The sequence below is a fragment of the Neomonachus schauinslandi genome, chromosome 9, assembly GCF_002201575.2.
Source record: "Neomonachus schauinslandi chromosome 9, ASM220157v2, whole genome shotgun sequence".
Classification (NCBI taxonomy): Eukaryota; Metazoa; Chordata; class Mammalia; order Carnivora; family Phocidae; genus Neomonachus; species Neomonachus schauinslandi.
The window spans coordinates 29,895,697-29,923,588 of NC_058411.1; the positions used below are offsets into that span (position 1 = coordinate 29,895,697).

General features: G+C 40.1%; 1 protein-coding gene across 2 annotated transcripts in view; it reads right to left on the reverse strand.

The window, feature by feature from the left end:
• The window catches only part of PCNX1 (pecanex 1), a 163,040-nt gene extending 135,457 nt beyond the window's left edge, over positions 1-27,583 (reverse strand). Inside the window, exon 1 of one of the 2 annotated variants that reach the window (XM_021679758.2) lies at positions 27,072-27,583. In XM_021679758.2, the coding sequence (XP_021535433.1) occupies positions 27,072-27,224 (153 nt within the window). In that variant the 5' untranslated portion in view covers positions 27,225-27,583. The remainder of the gene's footprint in view (positions 1-27,071) is intronic. The other variant, XM_044918336.1, reaches the window with a different exon arrangement.
• Positions 27,584-27,892: the final 309 nt, after the last annotated feature.

The following is a 27,892-nucleotide window of genomic DNA, read 5'->3' on the forward strand; positions in this document are numbered from 1 at the left end:
GCTCAGTCGTTAAGCGTCTGCCTTCGGCTCGGGTCATGGTCCCAGGGTCTTGGGATCGAGCCTCGCATTGGGCTCCCTGCTCTGCGAGATTCTCCCTCTCCCACTCCCCCTGCTTGTGTTCCCTCTCTTCCTGTGTCTCTGTCAAATAAATAAATAAAATCTTTTTTAAAAATTATGTATAAATATAATTATAATAAACATATTGAGATATACTATTTCAAAATATATATTCCCAAATACAATTAGCCAATAATGTAAATGATATAGATGGAATTAGTGATTCACAGAAATCCCTTCCAAAACTAATCCATCCTCTCCTATGTGTTGAAATGGCTTTCTAAGGAGATTAAGATACCTATTCCCAAGCTAACAAGCAGAAGCCAACCTAAAGTTCAATAAAAAATAACTAATTCATCTGGAAATTTTAACTGGTTATTAAACTGTCAGAACAGCAAATAAAAATGGAAAGGTAGAGATATTTATGCATCTAAATTAAAGACTCGTACAGGTTTATCTTTCAATATTACCCAGATGGTATTATCTAGAAACTGAACTCCATTCTTTTTTTTTTTTTTTTAAAGATTTTATTTATTTATTTGACAGAGAGAGACACAGCGAGAGCGGGAACACAAGTAGGGGGAGTGGGAGAGGGAGAAGCAGGCTTCCCGCGGAGCAGGGAGCCTGATGCGGGGCTCGATCCCAGAACCCTGGGATCATGACCTGAGCCAAAGGCAGACGCGTAACAACTGAGCCACCCAGGCGCCCCACAAAGTTCAACTTTAAATAGCTTGACCTATTTCTTTATTCCATTTGTTTCTGATACATTCTACTGAAACAATTTTTCCAGGATTCATAGTAAGTGAAAATAAGAATTCATTAACAAGGTCTGTCAACATGACTTTGCAATTTTGAAAAATAGCAGCTAAGTTATTACCTCACAAAATGTCAGCTGTGGATATATCCAATAGGATTATCTTTAGGCCAATACACATAAAATAATGGATTTTGGGGACCCCCTCCAGGTGGCTCAGTCAGTTAAGTGCCCAACTCTTGATTTCGGCTCAGGTCATGATCTCAGGGTCATGAGATCAAGCCCCGCATGGGACTCCCCACTGGGCATGAAGCCTGCTTAAGATTCTCTCTCTTCCTCTCCCCCTCTGCCCCTTCCCCCCGCCCAAGCTCGCGCTCTCTCTCTAAAAAAAAAAAAGAATGTAAATCAATAAGATGTATAAATTAAATGCATACTCTTAAGAATATTAACAGAACCCATATATCATTTTGGCCTAAGCTCACTGAATGTGCTTGAAAAAGAAAGATGGCATTTATTGCATGCTATATAATCCATCTCTATCTTTAAAAGTAAATGCTAGGGGGGGCGCCTGGGTGGTTCAGTTGGTTAAGCGACTGCCTTCGGCTCAGGTCATGATCCTGGAGTCCCGGTATTGAGTCCCGCATCGGGCTCCCTGCTCAGCAGGAGTCTGCTTCTCCCTCTGATCCTCTTCCCTCTCATGCTCTCTGTCTCTCATTCTCTCTCTCAAATAAATAAATAAAATCTTCAAAAAAAAAAAAAAGGTAAATGCTAGGGATGTCTGGGTGGCTCAGTCGGTTAAGCACCAGACTCTTGGATTTCAGCTCAGGTCATGATCTCAGGGTGGTGAGATCAAGCCACGCCCCACCCCCACAACCCAGTCGGGCTTGCCCTGGGTATGGAGCCTGCTTAAGATTCTCTCTCTCCCTTTGCCCTCTGCCCCTCCTCCCCCTACTCATGCACACATGCTTTCTCTATTTAAAAAAAAAAGTAAATGCTAAAATCAGGTAAGGTATGATACACACTAGATTTAAGATGAAGTAATTATGCTTAACAGAAAAAATGATTTAAAGAGTGAATATAGCATATTTAATACCACCATTTACTCATTTTCCATAAAGGCAACTCTGACACACTTAACTCCGTGAATATGAGCTTTAACATTTATTAACATATATTTACTAAACGCCCATTAAGTCCCAGATACTCCTTGAAAAGAATGTTAATACTGCAGGGTGCCTGGGTGGCTCAGTCGGTTGAACATCTGCCTTTGGCTCAGGTCATGGTCCCAGGGTCCCGGGATCGAGCCCTGCATCAAGCTCTCTGCTCAGCAGGGAGCCTGCTTCTCCCTCTCCCTCTGCTTGTGCTCTCTCCCTCTCGCTCTGTCAAATAAATAAGACTTTTTAAAAAAATGGTAATACTGCAATAAACAAGATCCTTACTCTTCCTGAGCTGAAGAATGACTAATTCAGTGTTCCATCCAGCACCAGGTACTTTAAGTGGATTATCTCACAACAATGCTTTGAATAAAGTACTATTATTACCTCTATTTTATGGATAAGAAAACTTGAGGCTATGAAGTCATTTGCCCACAGCTGGTAAGTGGTAAAAATAGTCTAACTCCAGTGGTTAAGAATCTGAGTTTTGTGGGGGTTTATTTATTTAGTAATCTCTATATCCAACAGGGGGCCTGAATTCACAACCCCAAGATCAAGAGTTGTAGGCTTGGGGCACCTGGGTGGCTCAGTTGGTTAAGCAACTGCCTTCGGCTCAGGTCGTGATCCTGGAGTCCCGGGATCGAGTCCCACATCGGGCTCCCTGCTTAGCGGGGAGTCTGCTTCTCCCTCTGACCTCTCCCCTCTCATGCTCTCTCTCATTCTCTCTCTCTCTCAAATAAATAAATAAAATCTTTAAAAAAAAAAAAAAAAAAGAGCTGTAGGCTCTTCTGAGTGAGCCAGTCAGGTGCCCCAAGAATCTGAGTTTTTAACCACTACACTTGGCAGTCTTCCCTCCAAGGCAGTGTTCCACAACCTTTTTTTTTTTTATTATCACCCTAAGGAGCCTTTTCAGACATTTTTTCCTCATCACTCCCATGAAATAACTGAAATTATATATATATATTGGTTTCTGCCCCTGGTTCCTGGCACAGAGCTCCTAAAAACCCTTGGAATTCCCAAGGGAGAAGAGCCCTAGGAGCATCTTTTGTTCTAATATTGGTCTTTGACTTGGGTTACTGACATCTAAGTCCCTTGGAATCTTCTGGGTCATAGGAATGTCTCTGTTCTAATGAGGTAGATGTTGGTGGGCTCCTGGATGGGGGCTGGTCACCAGAAAGACCAAGCCATAATTAGAAGCTCGGGATTTCAGAGAAGGAGAGGGGCTGGAAATGGAATTAATAATTGATGACACCTGCATGATGAAGCCTTCACAAAATCCCAGTAGTGTGGGGTTTGGAGACGCTTCCAGGTTGGTGAACATGTGGAGGTGCTGGAGAATGGTGCACCCAGGGAGGACATGAAAACTCTGCACCCCTTCCCACATACCCTGCCCTACGATCCTTTCCAGCTGGATGTTCCTCTGTATGCTTTATCACATCCTTTTGTAATAAAGTGGTAAACAGTACTGTGAGCCACTCTAGCAAATTAACTGAATCTGAGAATGGGATCACAGGAACCTCCAATTTAGAGGCAATGAGTCAGAAGCACAGGTGACAGCCTGGCCTTGTTACTGGCATCTGAACTGGGGGAAGGAAACCCTCTTGCGGGACTGAGTCCTTGACCTGCGGGATCTGATGCTCCCTCCAGGTAGGGTCGGAACTGAACTAAACTGTAGGACACTCAGATGGTTACTCAGAGAATTGCTTGGTATGGGAAAACCCCCACACATCAGAAATGTTTTAAATGTGGTAGCAGCGGGCGCCTGGGTGGCTCAGTCGTTAGGCGTCTGCCTTCGGCTCAGGTCATGATCCCAGGGTCCTGGGATGGAGCCCTGCATTGGGCTCCCTGCTCGGTGGGAAGCCTGCTTCTCCCTCTCCCACTCCCCCTGCTTGTGTTCCTGCTCTCGCTATCTCTCTCTCTGTCAAATAAATAAATAAAATCTTTTTAAAAAATAAATAAATAAATGTGGTAGCAGCATAAGAGTAAAAGAAAAACACATGGAAAAACACATGGAAGCGTAGGTTTTCAAAACACTCCCCCTCATGAAATTTTATCACCAGATACACTAACGCTGTATGTACGGTATGTACATGTGTACTTTATACACAGAACGATTTCTTCACCACCCACCCTCCCCCATCAAGTAACTAATTTTCACCCCTTGAAGGCAACATCACATCCATTGAGAAAGTATGCTTTAGAGCAAGTTTCTTAACCTCAGCAATACTGGCATTTGGGGCCAGGTAGTCCTACATTATGGGTGCTGCCCTATGCACTAAAGGATGTTTAGCACCATCCCTGGCCTCCACGAACTAGAAACCAAGTGGGAACTATAGCAAAATTCGGTTAAAATCCCCCAGCCCTAGAAACATGCAGATAAGTAGCAGCAATTGCTTCTCTTGCTGCCCTTTACACTGTCATATGAACTACAGTTCCTGATTTTGTCCACAAAAAAACTGGAATGGACGGGATATAAGCAGACTGCAAATGCTGTATTTCTGCAGCTGGTGTGAAGGAGCACATGCAATAGCAGCAGCAAGAAGGAAATAGTATTTTATATAAACATAGCAGGGAAAGAACCCCACATTAGACCAGTAAGTGAAAGCACATTAAATTTTAATAAAATCCATTTATAATACATGCCATAGAATAAGGCTAAGTAACCCCTCCCTCCAAAATGATGAGTGAGACCAATTATCTCACTTTAAGTAGAGATGAGAACCATAACAAAATCCCTGGGAGAACATTTTGTTTTATAATGGGCTTCCATTGTATTCACACAATATGCAGTCAAGAGGAGCCAAGATTAGGATATAATTAGACAGTGATGGGAAGGGCAGCTCTGAGAGTTCCAGATTCAGAATACATATCAAAAAAGATCAGGGGACACTAAATTCATCTCAAATCCATTACAGGTAGGCTTTCGGGAGATTAATCAGAAAAGCATCTTGTGCATCTGTGTGGAGGAGGATGGCCAAGAGTGATGTGCTGGTGGTCCTGTCAAAGCGGAAAAGTGGCAGGGCGAGGTGCATGACCCTGAGCCAGTTTCTTCAACTGTCAAACGGGATAACAGCATCTTCATTTCACACGGCTACGGAGACGATTAGAGGAGAAAATGAAAGTGGATGATGCATGGGCATGTAATAATGGCACAATAACCATGATGTTTTCAATCACGTTTAAGCAATGTAGTGGCAAAAAAAAACACAACTAAGATAAGCAAACAGAAAGACCTCCAAATAGAAATGGCTCAGAGGAACCAAAGATGAGCTACAAAAAAAGATGAGCTAGGTAAGACTTGTGAGACCTCAGAATACCCAAAGGTAAATATTTTGTGTCTGACAGTGTACAACTGAAGTCATTAAAAAATAGAGACATGTTTCTATAACATGGTAAAGAAAAGGAATCTATACTTCAAATAATAATATATTATGCTTAATAATAAAACACTAGCATTCCCATTAAAGTTGGGAACCAGGTAAGCTGTCCATATTTTCAACATTATTTAATACAAATATATGAAGTACTATGCAGAGCAATTACACAACAGAAAAAAGTATAAATATTGGAAAGAACTTCAAATTATTTTTTTACAAACATAACTGCATATCTGAAAATCCTTTTAAAATAAGCAGAAATTATTAGAAAAAAATAAGCTAATTTAATAAAGTGTCTGATTGCAAAATCAATAAATTAAAATCAATTGTTTTAGATGGGATCCTGAAACAGAAAAAGGACATTAGGTAAAAACTAAAGAAATCTGAATAAAATATGGACTTTTAAATTAATAATGATTTATCAAATATTGGTTCACTGGTTGTGATAAATGTACCACAGTAATCCAAGATGTAATCAGCAGGAAGAAATTAGTGCCGGATATATGGGATTTCTTGTACCACCTTTGCAACTTTTCTGTAAGTCTACAGCTATTCTAAAATAAGTTATTTTGGGGGCGCATGGGTGGCTCAGCCGGTTAAGCGTCTGCCTTTGGCTCAGGTTGTAATCCCGGAATTCTGGGACCAAGTCCCTCATCAGGCTCCCTGCTCAGTGGGGAGCCTGCTTCTCCCTCCCCCTCTGCCACTCTCCCTGCTTATGCTCTCTTGCTCGGTCTCCCTCTCCCTCAAATAAATAAAATCTTAAAAACAAAACAAAACAAAATAAGTTATTTTTTTAAAAAATCAATAGTTTTCTTATACACAAGCAATGACCAGTTAGAAACAGTAAAAAAAAATGGTTCTATTTACACTATGTTAAAAATTAAAATATAATAATAATACTACTACTAAGGGAAAATGTACAAGGTTAACAGAAAAAAAACTTAAAAAGAAAATTCTCTTTAGGAACATTAAAGAAAGGAAGAGATCACCTTAACTCAGTATTATAAAGACATCAAATTTCCCTCCCTGAAGTAATCTACAAATTCAATGCCTTCCAATCACAAATTCCATAGCATGCCTGGGAAACTGAACAAAATGGATAAACATGCAAGAATAGCAAAAAACAAAACAAAAACCAACAACAAAACAAAAAACCTAGTAAGATTAACAACGCTCCTACTGTGATAAATATTTAAATATATAAAACAGGGGTTACCAAAAAAATATGGTATTCATGTAAGAGCTGATAAAACAGAAACCAAATACCCCAGTGGGAACTTAGATTATGAAAAGGATGGCATTTAAACTATTAAGAAAAATATGAGATGGTTTAATAATTAGGTTGATTCGGACAACGGCCTATCAAAAATTTTTTTTAACTAGACAATTACACATTGCTTACAGCAAAATAAATTCCAAATGGGCTAGACTATAAAATTATTAGATGTTTGCAATTATATTACAAAGGACTAATCTCCTTAATACGTAGCAGTGCTCAGATATAAGAAACAAGCTAAGAGAAAATAGATAAAGCACATGAACTCTTCACAGAGAAATGAAAAAAAAAAAACTCTTAAGCATATGAAAAGCTGCTCAACCCCAATCAAAGTAAGAGATATGCAAATCAAACCACTCTAAGATACTATTTCTTACCTATGAAAATAGCAAAACTATGTGAGACTGTGGCACATGTGAGCACAAACATACTCTCATGTATTGCTTCCAAGCATGCTAAGTGAGTGATACAACCCCTCTGAAAGGCAATTTGGCAATATCTTTCAAAATTACAAAAGCATTTATCCTCTGAACAAGCAATCTCATTTCTAGGAATTTATCTTAATACTATACCTGGACACAGCTAAGATGACATTTATACAAATTATTTACCCCAGTATGGTTTGTGTTAACAGAAATTGGCAAACAAATTAAATGTCTATATATACAATATATATGCATATATTATATATTAATGTATATATTAATATACTATGCACACATCATATATAATATATAAATATATGTATATATATAAATAATATATCCATACAATGGAATTCTTTGCAACTATTTAAAAAAAAAACTGAACCCAACAAACAAAAATTCAGGGCCAGACAGCTTCACTGGTGAATTCTACCATTTAAAGAATACCAATCCTGGGGCGCCTGGGTGGCTCAGACGGTTAAGCGTCTGCCTTCGGCTCAGGTCATGATCTCAGGGTCCTGGGATCGAGCCCCGCATCGGGCTCCCTGCTCCAGCAGGGAGTCTGCTTCTCCCTCTCTCTCTGCTGTTCCCCCTGATTGTGCTCTCTCTGTCAAAAATAAATAAAATCTTAAAAAAAAAAAATAAATAAATAAATAAATAAAGAATACCAATCCTTCTCAAACTCTTCCAAAAAAGAGAAAAGGAAGGAACAGTTCCAAACTCATTTTATGAGGCCAGCATTACCCCGATGCCAAAACCAGACAAGGACACTACAAGAAAATTACAGGCCTATATCCCAGATGAACATAGATGCAAAAATCCTCAAGAAAAAATTAACAAACCAAACTCAATAATACATTAAAAGAATCCTACACAACATGATCAAGTGAGATTTATTCCAGAGATGCAAGAATGGTTTTTCACAGCGGCGCCTGGGTGGCTCAGTCGTTAAGTGTCTGCCTTCGGCTCAGGTCATGATCCCAGGGTCCTGGGATGGAGCCCCGAATTGGGCTCCCTGCTCTGTGGGAAGCCTGCTTCTCCCTCTCCCACTCCCCCTGCTTGTGTTCCCTCTCTCGCTGTCTCTGTCAAATAAATAAATAAAATCTTAAAAAAAAAAGAATGGTTTCACATCTGCAAATCAGGGGTGACTGGATGGTTCAGACAGTTAAGCATCTGCCTTCAGCTCAGGTCATGATCCCAGGGTCCTGGGATAGGGACCACCCTGCCCCGTACCGCCCCCCCCCCCCACTGCAGTCAGGCTCTCTGCTCAGCAGGAAGCCTGCTTCTCCTTCTCCCTCTGCCTACCGCTCCCCCTGCTTGTGCTCTCTGTCAAATGAATAAATAAAATCTGAAAAAAAAAAAAATTTGCAAATCAATGTGATAGACCACATTAACAAAATAAAAGATAAAAATCATATGATCAGCTCAATAGATGTAGAAAAAGCATTTGACAAAAGTCAACATCCATTTATAAAATTCTCAACAAAGTGGGTATAGAAGGAACATACCTCAACATAAAGGCCTTATATAACAAGCTCACAGTTAATATTAGACTTAACAGTGAAAAGCTGAAAGCTTCTCTTCTAAGATCAGGAAAAAGACAGGATGCCCACTCTTACTACTTTTATTCAACATAGTATTAGGAGTCCTAGCCAGAGCAATTAGGTAAGAAAAAGAAATAAAAGGCATCCAAATTGGAAAGGAAGGAATAAAACTCACTATTTGCAGATGACATATTATATTTAGAAAAACTCAGACTGTTTAAACCAAAATACCAAGAAAAACTATTAGAATAAATAAATGAATTCAATAAAGTTGAGGATTTAAAATCAATATATCAAAATGTGTTGTTTCTTTTTTTAAAAGATTTATTTTTTGAGAGGGGAAGGGAGCACACACAGAGGGGTAGAGGGAGACAATCTTCAAGCAGACTCCCCACTGAGCACTGAGCCCAACAGGGGGCTTGACCCCATGACCTGTGAGATTATGACCTGAGCTGAAACCAAGAGTCAGCCTCTCAACCAACTGAGGCACCCTTGTTATGTTTTTATACACTAATAACAAGCTATCAGAGAAATTAAGAAAACAATCCCATTTACAACTGACCAAAAAAAAAGAATACCTACGAATAAATTTAACCAAGGAGGTAAAAGACCTGTACACTGAAAACTGTTAGACACTGATGAAAGAAACTGAAAGCGAACAACAAATAAATGAATACTCTATGCTCATGGATTGAAACAATTAATATTGCTAAAATGTCCAGGTATGCCTGGGTGGTGCAGTCAGTTAAGCATCTCACTCTTGGTTTCAGCTCAGGTTGTGATCTCAGGGTCGTGAAATCAAGCCCCAAGTTGGGAGACTCTCTCTCCCTCTCCTTTTGCCCCTCCCCCCCCAATAAATCTTTTTTAAAAATTGCTAAAATATCCATACTACCCAAAGCAATTAGACTCAATGCAATCCCTAACAAAATGCCAATGTCATTCTCCAAAGAAATAGAAGAAACAATCCTAAAATTTGTATGGGACCACAAAAGACTCAAAGGAGCCAAAGCAATCTTGAAAAAGAACAAAGTTGGAGGCATCACACTCCCTGATTTCAAACTACATTACAAAGCTGCCATAATTAAAACAGTACGGTATTGGCACAAAAACAGACACACAGATCAGCAGAACAGAATAAAGAGCCCAGAAATACAACCACACATATATGGTCAATTAATTTACAATAAAGGATCCAAAACATACAATGGAGAAAGGACAGTCTCTTCAATAAATGGTTTTGGGAAAACTGGGCAATCATGTGCAAAAGAATGAAACTGGACCACTATCTTACACCATACATCAAAATGGATTAAAGACTTAGAAACCTATGACCTGAAACCATAAAAGTCCTAGAAGAAAACATAGGAAGTAAGCTCCTTGACATTAGTCCTGGCAAGGTTTTTTGGGGGATTGACCCCTTAAGCAAAAGCAACAAAAGCAAAAATAAACAAGTGGAACTACACCAAACTAAAAAGCTCTGCACAGCAAAGGAAACCATCAACAAAATGAAAAGGCAACCTGCTGAATGGGAGAAAATACTTGCAAATCCTATATTTGATAAAGGGCTAATATCCAAAATATATAGAGAACTCCTATAACTCAACAGCAAAACACCAACCAGATTAAAACATGGGTGGAGGATCTGAATAGACTTTTTCCAAAGACATAAAGATGACCAACAGTACATGAAAAGGTGCTCAACATTACTACCAGGGAAATGCAAATCAAATCCACAATGAGATATCACCACACACTTGTTAGAATGGCTATTATCAAAAAGGCAGGAAATAACAATTGTTGGCAAGGATGTGGAGAAAAGGGAACTTTTGTGTACCACTGATGGGAATGTAAATTGGTACTATGGAAAAGAGTATTGAGGTTCCTCAAAAAGTTAAAAGTAGAATTAACATATAATGCAGCAATTCTACTTCTGGGTATTTAGCCAAAGGAAACAAAACACTATCCTGAAAAAATATACACACCCCTTCATTCACTGCAGCATTATTTACAAAAGCCAAGATACAGAAACAACCTAAGTGTCCATCAATGGATAAATGGATAAAGAAATTGTGGTATATATACACGATTGAATGTTGCTATCGAACCATAAAAGAGAAGGAAATATTGCTATATGCCACAACATGGATTGACCTTGAGGGCACTATGTTAAGTGAATTAAGTCAGACAGAGGGGGAAAAAATAAACATGATCTCCCATATACATGGAATCTAAAAACAAAACTAAAACAACTGAGCTCATTGATACAGAGAACAGACTGGTAGTGATTACCAGAGGTGGGGGGGCGGGGGCGGTGGTGATAGACAAAATGGGTGAAGGAGGTCAAAAGGTAAAAACTTCCAGTTCCAAAATAAGTCATGGGGATATAATGTACAGTTAATAATATTGTATCACAGGGGCGCCTGGGTGGCTCAGTCGTTAAGCGTCTGCCTTCAGCTCAGGTCATGATCCCAGGGTCCTGGGATCGAGCCCCACATCGGGCTCCCTGCTCCGCGGGAAGCCTGCTTCTCCCTCTCCCACTCCCCCTGCTTGTGTTCCCTCTCCTGCTGTGTCTGTCAAATAAATAAAACCTTAAAAATATATATATATATTGTATTGCATATCTGGAAGTTGCTAAGAGAATAAATCTTAAAAGATCTCATCACAAAAAATTGTAACGATGCATGGTGACAGATGTTAACTACACTTATTGTGATCATTTCACAATATATACAAATATCGAATTATGTTGTATACCAGAAACTAACATAATGCTATACATCAAGTGTATCTCAAAAAGAAAAAACAACCAAAAAACACAAAAGAAACCCTTTTGGTACTGATGCATATATGTTTAAGATCTATTAAGTGTGGGGGGAACAATATACAGAATACTGTAGGTGGGGGAATTTGAATCTGTAGGTTGTGGTGAGATTCACAGTGGTTTCTGATGGGAGATAGTACAAGTGGAGAACTGGGAAGATGGTGAGCAGGTATAAAAGGGCAAATTTTTACCACCTTTAGAGTAATATGTGTGTGTTTTAATCTAACCATGCAAATTTATTCCCAAATTTAAAAAATTAGATGAAAACATGGATTTTTTAAAATAAACTTTTAATAGGGAAGGGCTTCAAAAGCATGAAGAAAACTAGTAAATGTGGCTACTAAAAATGTTAAATTTGTATGTTCAAAAAACCCAATCATAAAGTTAAAAGACAAAGTAGGGAGAAAATTTAATATATGACAAAGAGCTGATTTTTATACATAAAAGGGCTCTCAAAAATCACTGAGCACAACAGGGGCGCCTGGGTGGCTCAATCCTTAAGCATCTGCCTTCGGCTCAGGCCATGATGCCAGGGTCCTGGGATGGAGCCCCGCATCAGGCTCCCAGCTCCGCGGGACGCCTGCTTCTCCCTCTCCCACTCCCCCTGCTTGTATTCCCTCTCTTGCTGTGTCTCTCTGTGAAATAAATAAAATCTTAAAAAAAAAAAATCACTTAGCATAACATGATTTTCAAAAAAAGATAAAGGATACAGAAAGCAACTTAAAAAATATAAATGTCTACTAAGCATATGAAGATACTTGAACTTATTATTAAAGAAACAAATTAAAACAAGATGCCATTTTACACTATCACACTGCAAAAAATTTGTAATAACCAGTGTTGGTGAGAACAAAGGGAAACAGGTCCTTTCACATCGATGAAAATATAAATTGGTATAGGTTTTTTTGAGGTGTAATTTGGCAACATCTAGGTGAATTTAAATATGCATACTCTTTGACGTAGCAATTTCTTTTCTAGAAACTTATGTTGTATACTCCCACAAGCAAGATCTTCTATACACAAATGTGCACCACAGCACTGTTGATTCTTACTTTGGTCTTCTGCTTTGGACTATACCTTTATTTATTTTTTTTTTTAAAGATTTTTATTTATTTATTGAGAGAGAGAGAGAGCATGAGAGGTAGGAGGGTCAGAGAGAGAAGCAGACCCCCTGCTGAGCAGGGAGCCCGATGCGGGACTTGATCCTGGGACTCCAGGACCATGACCTGAGCCGAAGGCAGTCGCTTAACCAACTGAGCCACCCAGGCGCCCTGGACTATACCTTTATTATGGACTGTATATACTCATACAGTTTCCACAGACAGTACTTTTTTCATGATAATACCTAATAGTGTTTTTTTTACCTGGAAAGTGAAATGCTCAAGAAATATTAAAAAGCACCATGTAAGCACCACTATTATCAGTACAAGTACTGATACTGATAATTCAGGCTACAGCCTGAATTAAAGTTATTCAGTAATTTATTCACTGCTGAAAAATGCAGAGACCTAAACCGACAACCTAACCAGGAAACAATAAGGTATTTTCAGACATTCACAAATAAGAGAGCAAGACCTCCCAGGCTAGTAACTATTAACTTGAGGTATCTACCAAAGTCACCAATGGGCTTTTTCTGTTGGTACATTTGGGGTTGTTGTTTTTCAAAATACACATGTCCAGAATCTCCTCTCAGGTACAGATTTATCGGAATGAAGCAAAATAAAACCTCAGGCAAGTTAATTCCCAATTATTAGATGGTGGGTTTGGGATTCTTTTTTTAAGAAAGGTAATGACAGCTCTGTCCCATGTATCACCTGTGAAGAAGCCTGTGTCCCATGCTATATGCCAGCAATTCTCAAGTAGGGCATCATGACAGACACTAGTAAGGAACATAAAAAGGATTTCCAATAATCTTCCAAAGCTGCTCAGTAACTTCCTTTAAAAATTAATGAAAGGCAGACTCAGGATTATCTCTACAATAGCCTCACTCTAGCCTGTGCTGTGATACAACTTTTGCTGCAAGAGAAGGAAAAGAGATGAACAGTGACTCAGATTTGAGCAGAGAAGTGTGGGGCATAGTTTGAAACCATCCCATGGAGAATTCTAATTCTCCTCAACCTATTAACAAGCAAAAAAAATATAAAGTTATAATTAGTTGAAAGCCACACGCCAATGCCTACAATAGTGGGAAGAGCTATGTGGTACATTCTGTGATTTTACAATTACTTTGACTTTCCTTATTTTATGTACCAATACATTTTTAATAAGCCAAAATAGACACATAATGAAAGCTTGAGTAACAGTGACACTGCATAATGATATGAACAAAAATGATGCCAGTAAAATCTGTCAGTAAATACGTAAGATTACCAAATCAAAGGCAAAGCAACAATGAAAGGAAAATCTACAATACAACACTAATCATGTTAAATATCATGTTAAAATATGTGAATTCTAGAAACTATAACTTTGGACAATAAAGTTTACATTTACAGGAACTACAGAGAATAGAGAGGAAACAAATGACATTACAATTAGACAAATCCATAATGTAGAACATTCTATAAGATAATTAGCCTTGGGGCGCCTGGGTGGCTCAGTCGGTTAAGTATCTGCCTTAGGCTCAGGTCGTGATCCCAGGGATCCTAGGATCAAGCCCTTCATCGGGCTGGGCTCCCTGCTCAGCAGGGAGTCTGCTTCTCCCTCTGTCCTTCTCCTCGCTCATGCTCTCTCTCTCTCTCAAGAAAATAAAATCTTAAAAAAAAAAAAAAGATAATTAGCCTTGACTAATTAAAACGTCAGTTGGATGGGGGAGAAATGATTAAACACTAACTGCAACTCTGGTTTGGAAAAACTAGCTATAAATGACATTTTGGGTAATAACTGGGGAAGTTTGAATATAAACTAGATGTTAGGTATAAGAGAATTATTTTATCTTCAATATGATAAAAGTGTTATGAAGATGAAGCCTGAAGCATTTAGTGGTAAAGACTCATGATGTATCAGATGTATACATGTTTAAGAATGTGTATACAGCTCTATGTACTGATATATATCATACATCAGTATATAGTTGAAGCAAATGTGATTTTTTTAAGGTTTTATTTATTTGAAAGACAGCACGCACACATGCGCTAGCAGGGTGGGAGTGGAGGGGGAGGGGTAAGGGACAAGTGGGCTCTGTGCTGACTGCTCAGCACAGAGCCTGTGGCGGGGCTCAATCTCATGACCCTGAGATTATTACCTGAGCCGAAATCAAGAGTCAGCCTCTTAACCAACTGAGCCGCCCAGACCCCATAAATACGATTTTTTAAAAGGTTCATAATTGCTGAATCTAGGCAGAGATATGGATGAACATGTGTTATTCTTTCAACTTTCTTGTTCATATGAAAATTCATATTAAGAAACTGAAAAAAAAGTACTCTAAGCCTATTCTTCAATAGCACATACTGCATATTTTAATATTCCTGTGGCATAAAGGACTGAAAAAGGTAAGATTTTTTGATAATACAGTATAATTTTTTTAGGTCAACTAAATTTCTTACCTTTAAAAAACCTTTAAATTGAGGATTTCCTTACTAAAATGCCCCAAAAGCCCTCTACTCCCTTGCAAAGTTCACTTGGATTGTCTTAAGGGTCTGTGATGCTTGTGGAAATGATGTGCAATGCTTCATCTGTGGCGTATGTTGTGGCATAAATAAGATAGTGCAAATGATAATTGGTTTTTCTGGGTTCTTTTTAACTATTTGTTTTTGTATCCTTTCCTTTAACCATTCCAGATACTTATTCAGAGACAGTAATATTATGGGTATAAATGATATTGTGTGAAGTTAAAAAAGTAATTCACTGAGGAAGACTTAACAGGTTGGATATATTACAAAAAATACTTGATAGCAGAGCAAATCACTACACCTCAGAACATATTTTCTTTTAATAAACAATCTTTTCTCCAGAACAAAGATTCATTTCCCTGGTGGGAAGATTATGGGAAACACTGCTCCAACTCCAGTAACAAACCTCATAAAGGTCCCCCACCCCAAGGCCTACCACGGTGCCCAGCATACAGTAAATGTTTTGAATGTAGAATTATCCTTTGCATAAAGCCTTCTAGGAAATATCTGCATCCTCCTTCCAATTCCTGAACACTGTATGACACATAAGGAATTAAGTCATATTCTACCCTGTAATATGGTTGTATATTTGTCTCATGGCCTCTAATTTATAAATTGGGAAGAACAGCATTATACAGGAAGCTAAGACACTGCTGTCCATTTTGCGTGAATGATGTCTAAAGTCATTTTCATCTTTAGGATTATTTCATTTCATACAATTTCTCATATGTGAAATATCTCAATTTTAAAATAGCATAACATAGGTTAATGGGCAATGCAGGATTCAAAAATCATTCAGAATACACCCCTCGTGTCCATCTCAAATGTATCGATCCCAGACATAAAACTTTTCATTAATTTTTCTTATAATATGCAATTTGATAAGCAGTTGTAAATTGTAAAATTCCTTAAAAAAATAGAATCCCAACATGGTAAAGGAAAGCAGTAAGAAAACCGTATTAACAATGAGGATACTAAATGCAATTAAGTTCCCGGATTGTACCCTAAAACAGAAAGGGGATATTAGTGGGAAAACTAGTGGAATCCTCATAGTCTATAGTTTAACAGTTCTGTACCAATGTTAATTTCTTCATTTTAATAAATGTACCATGGTTATGTAAGATTTTAATATTAGAGAAAGCTGGGCAAAGGGTATACAAAAACTATACTATTTTTGTAACTTTTTTGTAAATCTAAAATTATTTCAAAATATAAAGTTTTAAAGATAACTTTAGTGGTTAAATCTGTTTAGCTTATGTCTAGACAACACTCAGGGAGTAAGGAAGGGTAGGAAAAGGAAAACACCCAGATACATAATTCAAGCTTCTCAAATCTGTGACTAATCTTCCTGCCTATTCTCAGCACAGTTGGCACTCAGGGTTCTATTTGGTCTGTACAAACCTCTACAAAATAGAACTTTTTTTTTTTCCCCTAAAAACCTCAAAAGGAAATGGCTTGCCTTTCCCTAGGTTTTTTCTTTCTTATCATAACACAAAGCAACAGAGACTAGCACCAGCAGTGCAAGTTTAAAAAGATACAACCCTTCTGGTTCTAATGATAAGAGAAGAGAAAGAAATTCTGAACTATTTTACAATTCTACCAAAGAAAGCATTTAACCAACTTTTTCAGGAAATAAGCAAAGCAATCAGAATCAGTAGCTACTAATTTTACTGTGATTTAGTAAAATGCACCTATATATATTAAAGAAGACAACAGTAGGAAAATATTTGTTGCAATATGCCCTTTTCCATACCTTTAGTCAATGCTATTTTTGTGTTACTATTTCTGGGTATCTTGGGTGTCCCAGCCCACCTACAAAATAACTCTCCACCCTCCCCAGCTATGCAGAGACACAGGAAAACCATCTGATTTACCTCAAATTATAGATAACAGAAAGAAACAATCAACCTCTTCTCAAAAGAAACATTCTGCTTATTTATCAGTTGCCTGCTATGAAAATTATCCGACTACAGAATATAGAAAAAAGATCAAAGATTAAGTTATGTGATATACATTAGTGCCATAAAATCTTTAATTTGTACTAAGTTTGAATTAAAAGGTACTTCTAGAGAATGTTTTGTCAAAAACAGAGTATTACTGAAATGGTTTTATTTAACATTCCATTGAATAAGAAATTAACAACAATAACATCCTGTTTAAGTGTTAAGTGGAGGTGGGAAGTACTCTCAACACCGTTGATGAAAATTTAAATTACGAAAGCCTTTTCAGAGGGCAAGTTGGTTTTTGTTGTTGTTTTGTTTTTACCATTTTCTTCTTTTCAAAATACTCTCTTTCAATGGCTTCTGTAACAGGTTCCTCTCTTCATTTTCCTCTTGCCTTTCTTGTCTCCTTTGCTGATTTTTAACTGCTGATTTTTAGGCCTTGGAGTTCTGTCTGACCCATTTTCTTTTTAATGAATTATCCCCAGATCTTATCTACTTGTGGCTTGGAATTAACCCCTGTCGGTGACAACTATACAGAGGTGATAATTTGTGAGTAAATTTTACCCCAAATTTCTCTCCTGAACATTCCTCTTCAACAATCCGAACTCATGTTCTTCAAAGGTATCCTCAAAATTGCCCAACAACCCTACCATCCCTTGCTGGTGAGTTCACTTTCCCAATCTCCAAAAATTAGGATAGCATTTCACCTTCTGGAAATCCTCCTCAAAACCTGAATATCCTCCTCACCTCCCCCCTCACTCTCAACAGAAAACACCCTATACTTCAAAGAGGCTATCAAAATTAAAAAAGACCTCCCTCAACTTTCACCAAAAACCGTTCATCCCTTCTTCCACCAGCATTCCTCCTGAGGATGATCCCTTACTACCTGTGCTCTCTGGACCACAAACCTCTCTTGCCTTCTCAGGAACCTTGCATTATTATCCATCATTCTCTCATTCATGTTCTCTCTCAATATAAAGAAAGACTCATTCATTGTAAACTGGATGATTATCAAACACAAATATGCATATCCCTTAATCCAACAAGTCTGCTTCTAGGAATTTATACAAAAGACTAATAAAAGATTTAACTGCGAGAATATTCACCCTAGTATTTTCTAAATAGCTAAAAATTACAACCTATAAAATAATGGAAAATGATTCAATACACTGTAACACATCTATACTATGACCTACTACAAAGCTATTAAAACTGTTACTTTTTTTCCCCCCACATGGAAACATTCACAATTTATAGTCAAGCAAAAATAGGCTTCAAAACAGTACAAATTATATAAGCCCATTTTTGTAAGAAAGAAGAATACATATTTATAAGCTCCAAATACACTCTGCTTACTAAAATGTTCAACAGACTGGGTGAATGGGATCACAAGTGGTTTTTATTTTCTTTTTACTTACCTATAATTTCGGATTTAGCAAAAAACCCCACAAATATATATATATGTAATATAATAATACATACACACACACACATATATATATTGAACAAAGATTTTACTACACTGACAGAAAAAATCTAAATACTGAGCAAAGAGAAGTGCAGTATTAAGGAGTACAAAAATTGAAAATGAGAGGATAAAGTATGCAATTATCATTAATTTTAAATTAAAACATGTTCTTATTTGGGGAGAGAAAATGTTTTTGATATTTAATAAAGTTTTCCAATTTCTTTTGAATCCTGATAAAACCTACCCTCATGTTGGGGTGACACCTTTTTTTTTTTTTTTAAGATTTTATTTATTTATTTGAGAGAGAGCACATGAGAAGGGGGAGGGTCAGAGGGGGAAGCAGACTCCCTGCCGAGCAGGGAGCCTGATGCGGGACTCGATCCAGGGACTCCGGGATCATGACCTGAGCCGAAGGCAGTCGCTTAACCAACTGAGCCACCCAGGCGCCCTGGGGGTGACACCTTTTACATAAAGCCAAAAAGTGAAATAAGGTCCTCTCTACAGGAGACTAGATAAAGATGAACAAACTATAATATATTCATACAAAAGAATACTGCTCACCAATAAAGAGGAACAAGTTACTGATATATACAACATGGATAAATCTCAAAAACATTATGCTGAATGAAAAAGGCTTAACACAAAGGTAATGCTACATGACTCCATCTAAATGAAGTTCTAGAACAGGATAATCTAATCTACAATGGGGGAAAAAATTCAGAGTAAGGGTGAGAGAGCTGACTGGGAAGGGCAAGCTGGAAGTCTCTGGGGTGACATTAATGGTCAACAACATGATGGGGTTGGACTACAGAAGTGCATGTATTTATCAAAATTCAAAACTCATCCAATGGTTCGCTAGGATTTGTGCCTATTAGAACTCTAGCTGATGATATGCATGCTGAAATGTTTAGGGTAATCTAGGTTGATGTCTGCAACTTACTTCACAAGCATCCCCCTTTAAAAAAAGGTCTTAAGGGTCGCCTGGGTAGCTCAGTCGTTAAGCGTCTGCCTTTGGCTCAAGTCATGATCCCAGGGTCCTGGGATCAAGCCCCACATCGGGCTCCCTGCTTGGCGGGAAGCCTGCTTCTCCCTCTCCCTGCTTGTGTTCCCATCTCGCTATCACTCTCTGTCAAATAAATAAATTGAAATCTTAAAAAAAAAAAAGGTCTTAATAGATAGAGGGGTACACAGACACACGACATGTAATTTAAAAAATTAGAGAAGCTAGGTGGTGGGTATAATTCTCTCAACTTTTCTCTATGTCTGAAAATTCTCATAATAAAATGTTGGAAAAATTTAACTTTCAGTAAAGCCAGCTAGCAAAGGCAAACTACGCGGTTAAATATAGGTATTTGAAGGCAGGAAAAGGAATAGAAACCTTCCTAGTTTTTCAATTACCAAATGATTTAACAACTGGAGTAATTTCTCAAATGGCAGAAAATATTCCATCTTTAACAAAAGACACTAAAAGATCTTAGCAATCAATAGCCATTTTTGTAAATTCACAAGCATTTCTAGAAGTTGAAAAATAATGGCTGCTTTCTTGGGAACTTCATTTGTAAACCATCTTAATGTATCCTTAATTTATTATAGGTGACATAATAAAGAGACAAGAACTATATCTATGTCATAGCCAATTATGGGAACAATTACATACACCTTGATACTTACTATTGAAAATACTGGTATGAAAAGGCACAGGATATAGGTCAAAACACACCACCAACTATTCATCAAACTTTTCCTAAAGTACACAGAAGAGGGGCACCCGGGTGGCTCAGTTGGTTAAGCGACTGCCTTCAGCTCAGGTCATGATCCTGGAGTTCGGGGATCAAGTACCGCATAGCATTGAGCTCCATGCTCAGCAGGGAGTCTGCTTCTCCCTCTGACCCTCCCCCCTCTCATATGCTCTCTCATTCTCTCTCTCAAATAAATAAATAAAATCTTTAAAAAAAAAAAGGACACAGAAGATACTAAGATACTAATAATCACATTTAATTGCTAACTTATAATACAATAACTTCCCTAATTAAAAACTTTTTAGGACACAAACTGTTCTAGTCCTACAGTCATCATAACAAAATATTGTTTACATCTTTAAAATATTTTTAAATCTTTGCAAAAGAAAATGACATGACGGCCTCAGAGAAATCCTTACTAATAAAGGGTTTTATCATTCTGTAGATGATAAACATCAGCTACAGAAAGTACAATAAAATAACCTGGAAGAAAAAATGGAAACCGTCATAAATTTGATATGGATAATTTAGTTTCTGAATATAATCTCTCCATAGATTTATACAGTATATATTACTATACGTATGTGTGAATATATGTTTATGAAGTTGCATATACAAAAAACCTATATATGCTACACTTTGAGTAATTTAAGGGCTTTTCCAGAGGTATTCTACATTTGATTTTTCAATAATTCTATATTTGATTTTTGTCATGCACACGGATACTGAACCTAACCCCCAGGTAAGATGTAACCCCACCATACAATACAGCCTACCACAGTAATTCCCCACTCCTAAATATTTTCTATCAGTTATGTTGATAAGTCTAAAGAAGGTTCACATATATTATAAAAAATTCTTTCAACAAGTATTTAGTCAAAGCTTGTATCAGCCAAGCATGACAACAGACACTGGATATACAATGCCAAATAAATCACATGATCCCAGCCCTCACAGAATGTACAAGGTATTGGTGGCGGACAGATATCAGAGACAGCAAATAAGTAAAGATATGTGTTTATGGTTAGAACCATAAAAGAAAATTACAGGGTGGAATGCTGGAAAAAAGAGAGAGAACCTGCTTATGGCTATCAGGTCAGACGTCTCTGAGGAGATGATATTTAAGCCCAGCCCTAACAACCAAGCAGCAGCCAGCTTTGCAAAGAGCAGTGGGAAGAATATCCTGTCAGAAGTCACAGCACATGCAAAGGCCCTGAAGGAAGACAAGCTCAGCAGGTTGAAGTAACCGAAAGCCCAGTGGTGTAACTGTGGCACAAATTTCAGACAAAGGTAGAATTAGTTTAACTGAGGCCTTAGTAAGAATTTTGGATTTTATTCTAAGTGTAAAAGAAAATCACTGAAGGATATTAAAAAGGGAGAATGACATGAATAGATGGATGTCTTCTACTTTGCGGAGAAAGAGTTGTAAAAGGCAAGAATAGAAGCTAAAGTAGTAGTACAGATGAAAAAGAAAAACAGTGTGAACTAGGAAGTAGAAAGGAAGGTCTGAGATACTGACAGAACTGGTAAGATTTGCTCATAAGGCAAGGGGGAGGAAGACAGTATGAGCAACTACATACATGATGGTGCCATTAACTATAGTGACAAAGAGTAAGAAAACAAGTTTGGTCGTGGTGGTGTGGGGAAGGGTTAGCAGGGAATCATGAACAATTTAGACATGATACCTTTGAGTTGCCTGTGGGACAGCCAAGAGGATATGATGAGTAGGCAGCTGGATTTAGGTCAGAGGATGGGACTTAGGGGCATATTGATCAGGTTTTTTAAGCTGACCTGGATGTCTATAAAATACAAACAAATGGGCCATCCTCCAGATATTCTGCATCAGAATGACCACACGCACATGCACATTTTTAACACGTTCAAATTCAAGTGATTCTGACATCAAATGGAGTCCGAAACCGTTTATGTAAATTGATTTTAATGTTATATAGTTCATCACCTAGGGGGCACCTGGGTGGCTCAGTCCTTAAGCGTCTGCTTTTGGCTCAGGTCATAATCCCAGGATCCTGGGATCGAGCCCTGCATCGGGCTCCCTGCTTGGCGGGAAGCCTGCTTCTCCCTCCCCCATCCCCCTTGCTTGTGTTCCCTCTCTCGCTGTCTGTCAAAATAAATAAAACCTTTAGGGAAAAAAAAAAATATATATATATATATTTCATCACCTAGGGATATAACTCTTTGGAGAAGAAAACAATAATCAACAAGATAACGGTTTGACTAATAAATCGAGAGTTATCTAATTTCCTCCAGTCATACAGCATTATAGAGGAAAACACTGTTCTAATTGGCCATTCTTCCAAATGACATTTACTAAAGGCCAATCTGAAGGCGAATAATTTATTTCATAAATATTTGCTTACAAAATACACATGAAGTGTCTCACAAATGAGTAAATCAAGGTTCAGAAAGGCAGAGTCTTGCCCAAAGGCCTCACAATCAATAAGAGCCAAAATTCACAAATCAAGACAACACCAATTCCAATCTGCTTTCCACAACACAAAAATGCCACAAAGCTCATGACTACAAAGCTCACCATCTGTCACATGCCATGTGCAAAAATGATTACAGTTGACCCTTTAACAACACAGATTTTTCTTAATAAATACAGCATAGTACTATAAATGTATTTTCTCTTATGATTTTCTTAACACTCTTTTCTTTAGCTTACCTTATTATAACACAGCATATAATACATATAACATACAAAATATGTGTTACTTGACGGTTTGTGTAACCAGTAAGGCTGAGGGTCAACGGTAGGCTGTTAGTAGCCAAGTTTTGGTGGGGTGGGGGGGGGGGGGGGAGTCAAAAGTTATACTGAGTGGGGGTTGGTGCCCCTAATCCCCATGTTGTTCAAGGTCAACTGTATAGAAAGTGAAAATGGGGTGAGTGTCTTAAGAGAAACAGAAGGGACAGTGAAAGAAGGAAAAAATTACTTCTTCATTTTCACTACTTAAATGATTTATAATTGCAGAAACTATAAATTCTACCTTTCAAAGTATCCACAAAAGCTACTAATAGCAAAAGTGTTTTACTCCTATACAAAAAGCCCTGAAACTCTACCTAATGTAACATACCACCTCCTCATAGACTTTGGGTCTTTAATTTAAAAAAACAAACGGGGGGCAGGGGGCGCCTGGGTGGCTCAGTCATTGGGCGTCTGCCTTCGGCTCAGGTCATGATCCCGGGGTCCTGGAATGGAGCCCCAAATAGGGCTCCTTGCTCAGCAGGAAGCCTGCTTTTCCCTCTCCCTCTGCCCCACCCCCACCCTGCCCCCCCCCCCCCGGGGCTTGTGCTCTTTCATGCACATGCTCGAACTCTAAGTCTTTAAAAATAAAAAATAAAAATAAACATACAAAAACTACCTATACAATGGCTACAAAAGCCCTTATAAAACCCAGCTCTTTATCTGCCTAAGGTCACAAAACAAGTCATCTGGGGCTGACCTCAGGTGTCCTCATCAGTAAAATGAGAACACAGCGTTTGGGATAAAGAACCTATTCGCTTCATAGTCACTATCCTTGATAGTTATTATTGGAAGAATATACAAATAATAATCTATAACTGTCGGAGCTCTTATTTTTACATGGAATGTTGGATTTTGCTTCAAGTGTATACTTCCAACTATCTGCCTCAATACTGTAGAACTAGTAATGTTTCTGAAAACGTTGACAAATCAGGGCACGTGGGTGGCTCAGTCGGTTAAGCCTCTGCCTTCGGCTCAGGTCGTGATCCTGGTCCTGGGATCAAGCCCTATGTCCAGCTCCCTGCTCAGCAGAAGTCGGCTTCTCCCTCTGTCCCTCCCCATCCCCTCGGGTGCACACCCTCTCACTCTCTCAGATGTATAAATAAAATCTTTAAAAAATAAAATAAAATAGGGGCGCCTGGGTGGCTCAGTCAGTTAAGCGGCTGCCTTCGGCTCAGGCCATGATCCCAGAGTTCTGGGATCAAGCCCCTATGGGGCTCTCTGCTCAGCGGGAAGCCTGCTTCTCCCTCTCCCACTCCCCCTGCCTGTGTCCCTCTCTCGCTGTCTCTTTCTGTCAAATAAATAAAATCTTTAAAAAATAAAACGAAAATGTTGACAAATCGTCTTTGCTGATTGCCCCTAGACTAGAATCAATCCTGACTATAAACTCAGGGTCACTCTGTACTTACCTTTTCACAACAGTTCTAATGCTTGTAAATTGTTCCTTACCCCCAAGCTAGATTTTAAGTTCCTTGAAGGCAGAAGTTGTGTCTTGTACATTTCTAATCATTCAATATCTGAGTGGTTACTATGTGTCTGGCACTGATCTAGGTCCTGACAATACAGCAGTGAGCAAAATAAAGTCTCTGCCCTCCTCAGAGCTAATACTCCAATGAAACAGGAGATACTAATATATATCAATTAGTGATAAGGGATATTAAAAAAAAAGGAGAGACAGAGGGCTAGAAAATACTGTAGGAGCCGGAAGGTTGCTATGTTACATAGGGTTATCAGGGAGAGCTTCACATATAACTGAAATCTGAGTAAGCGGAGCAAGTCACAGATATCTGGAGGGGAAGAGTCATGGGGGCTGGGGGTGGGGGGGAAGCAAGAGTAAAAGCCCTGAGGCAGGAACATTTGTTATTATGTGGGAAAAATTCTAAGAAGGCAAAAGGGTGGGGCATAATAGAGACACATGGGAGGGCAGGCTCTGAGAGCAGAAGAGTGCCATGATCTGTTTTAAAGAATCACCAGACTTCCGTAACAAGAATAGAGATTAAAAAATAAAAGCAGTGAACCTCATTAAAATCCTGCAATAATCCAGGGGAGCCATAATGATAGCTTGAACCAACTGAGTGATGATGATGATTAACTGGATTTCAGTTAGGGTTTGAAAAGAGAACCCACAAGATTTGATGAACTGGATGTGAAAAGGGAGAAAGGTGAATCAAGGAGATATTTTAAAAGATTAGGAAGAGTAGACTTGCTGTTAACTGAGACAAGAAAGTCAGTGAAGCAATTTTCCCAGAATCTAGCAAACTGCCCAGTACATAGTAGACACTCAAATGTTTGTGAATTAAACTTAACTGAGTAAACTCCCAAAATGAAACAATAAACTCAATGTATTGCTTTCTATTTGCTCTAATTTCCTTTAGTAATGTTTGCTAATTACACAGACTTAGCCACTAACACAGTTCACATGCTTACAAGGAAACATTACACAGCTACACAGCAACTAATCCTTATATCTCAAGTACCAGTTTCAGTCTTAAATTTACAATTCTCCTGGATATAAGAGAAATCTGCTATGAAAGCTCTGTGACAGCCTGAGGATTCTTACACCCGAAGTAATTAACCTGTTCCTTAATGATGTCATATTCCTGGAAGGTAGAGCAGTGCAAACAGAACCCCCTAAGCCAGAATTAATTGAAAATTGTAACACTCCATGATACATTTTCAGAATGGGACAAGACTGAACAAGTCCCCTAAAAAAATAAGTCATCAGTCATCAACATTTAAAAAAAATTTTTTTTTTTTTACCTCCAGCAGTAAGTCCCTTCAAAACAAGTTTAATGAAAAACTAAACTGCTTGAGAATGTGAAATTTCGCACATCTTCCCCCAAGCTGGCACTTTTCCTGCCAATCAGTGAAAAGGAGCTTCACTTAGGAAAGAATGGGGTATCCTCACTTTAGCACTTCTTAGGCGTACTCCCAGACTTTCTAATCCAGCACCCTTACTATATAGCTCCATGAAAAGCCACAAAGTTAACAAATATATTAAAAGGAATTCTCCTAAAATAAAAAGTTTTCATCCTTTCCTGCCTTCCGGTTTCTTTAAAAACTTAACTAAACCTTAAAAAAAAAACCCTGAAGTTTAAGTATCATCTCGCTTCCACATTAGTTTCCCTAATGCCCCACCCTAACCTAATGTGTTAAAAAAAAAAAAAATGTGCGTACAACTTCCAGTGAAAATACAGCGTAAAGACCTAGATCATTCGGAGAAGCTGATCGTACTGAATTCAGCAACAGGCACTACTTCCTTTTTCCTATCAGTAAACGGCCTTGAACCAATCCAAACAAATCTGAAATGCCAGCCAGATTCCCCGTATCTCCCCCGCTCCCTCCCCCACAAAGCTGGCCTGAAAACACAGCAGCCACTGACCACAGAGCTGAACAGAAAAGATTCAGTGGTAAGCAAAAACAATTTTTTAGAGGCAGGAAGGTGAGGAGCCAGGTTTTCAACCACCACCTATTCTCAAGTAAGAGGCCGGCCGCCCCACAATCATGTTCCCAACAGAGCCGCACGCATTCTTCCCCCGCTCCGAGGGCCCCCGCACGCGGACCAGAGGCGAGGTGGAGAGAGGAGAGCGCACCGCCTCGCGTGAAGGGAGTGCCCAAGGAGTGCCCGGGCGCGGGGAACGGAGCGCAAATAAGCACGCGTGCCAAGGATGAATGCGGCGTCCCTTAGGAGCAGAGTGCTCAGCGCCTGCCACAAAACGTGGAGGGCAGGGAGCCCTAATTGGGCTTTCCTCCTGGGTGGACAGGCTGGAGGGGCTACAGGTTCAGGACCCCCTAAGCCGGGGCCCAGGAGGCTACTATTTCCCCGTAAAAGGGTGGGGCACAAGGGGACGCCAGGTGGGGGCTGCTGCTGCTGCTTCGTCCCTCCTGTCATCACCGCCATAAGGGACACCCTAAAGAGAAGAGAGTGGGGACTCGGTGGGGGAGGGGAGCACTACAGTCAGTGGGACAGTGGGCCCCGAGGGGGCGGCGGGCGCGCGCCGGGGAGAGGAGAGGGCGCGACCCCGGCCCGGAGCCCGGGAGGCGCGAGCACCCGCCGGACTCTGGAACGCCAGCGCTTCCCGGCCAGCGACAAGGGGAAGCGGGAAGGGGCCACTCTCCTCCCCGCCCCCACACTCACCATGTACAGGGTGAAGGGCAGGCCGAGCAGAAAGAGCCACAGGTAGAGGTGAAGAGCGTTCACGAAGGTGGCCTGATGCGGGTCGTAGTACCAGCCCCCGCTGAGCGCGGCCCACACCCCCTGCCGGAGGATCTGCAGCGTCTGCGACCCCATCCCCACCCGGCGCCGCCGCCGCCGCCGCCGCCGTCTTCGCCGTCCCCGCCCCGGCCCCAGCTCGGCCTCGGTCGGTCGCCGGAGCCCGCGGCTGCCCCGTCTATCCCCCTCCGGAGCTCCGGGAGAGCGGGCCGGCGCTCCGGCGGTCGCTAGGGCTGCTGCAGGAGGAGGAGGAGGCAGCTAACGAGGAGGAGGAGACCGAGGAGGCGGCGAGCGGCGGGGCGGAGGAGAGCGGAGGAGAGGAGGAGACCAGCCTCCACAGCGCCGCCGCCATCTTGTCTCCTAACACCCGGAGCCGGAGCCAGGCCCCCAGGCCCGCGGCCCGCCAGCGCCGCCGCCGCCGCCACCGCCGCGACCCCCGCCGGCCACCAGCCTTGGGCCTGGCGGAGAGGGAGGCCCGGCGCCCGGGAGGGACGGGGAGCAAGCCGCGCCCCCTCCAGCCCCTCCTCTCCGCCCCCCCAGGCCAGCTCCCCGCGGGTGCCCGCAGCGCCTCGGCTACGGCGGGCGCCTCCTGTCGGCGCCCGGGAGAAGCGTGCGCGTACGCGGACGGGGCCTGGGGGGGCGGGCTCTGGGACACCCCTTTCTGCGCCGGGTAAACCACCCTGCCAGGTGCATTGACCGGCCCCAACGCGAGCCTTCACTGTCCCAAACCTTGTCAGCATCCTGGC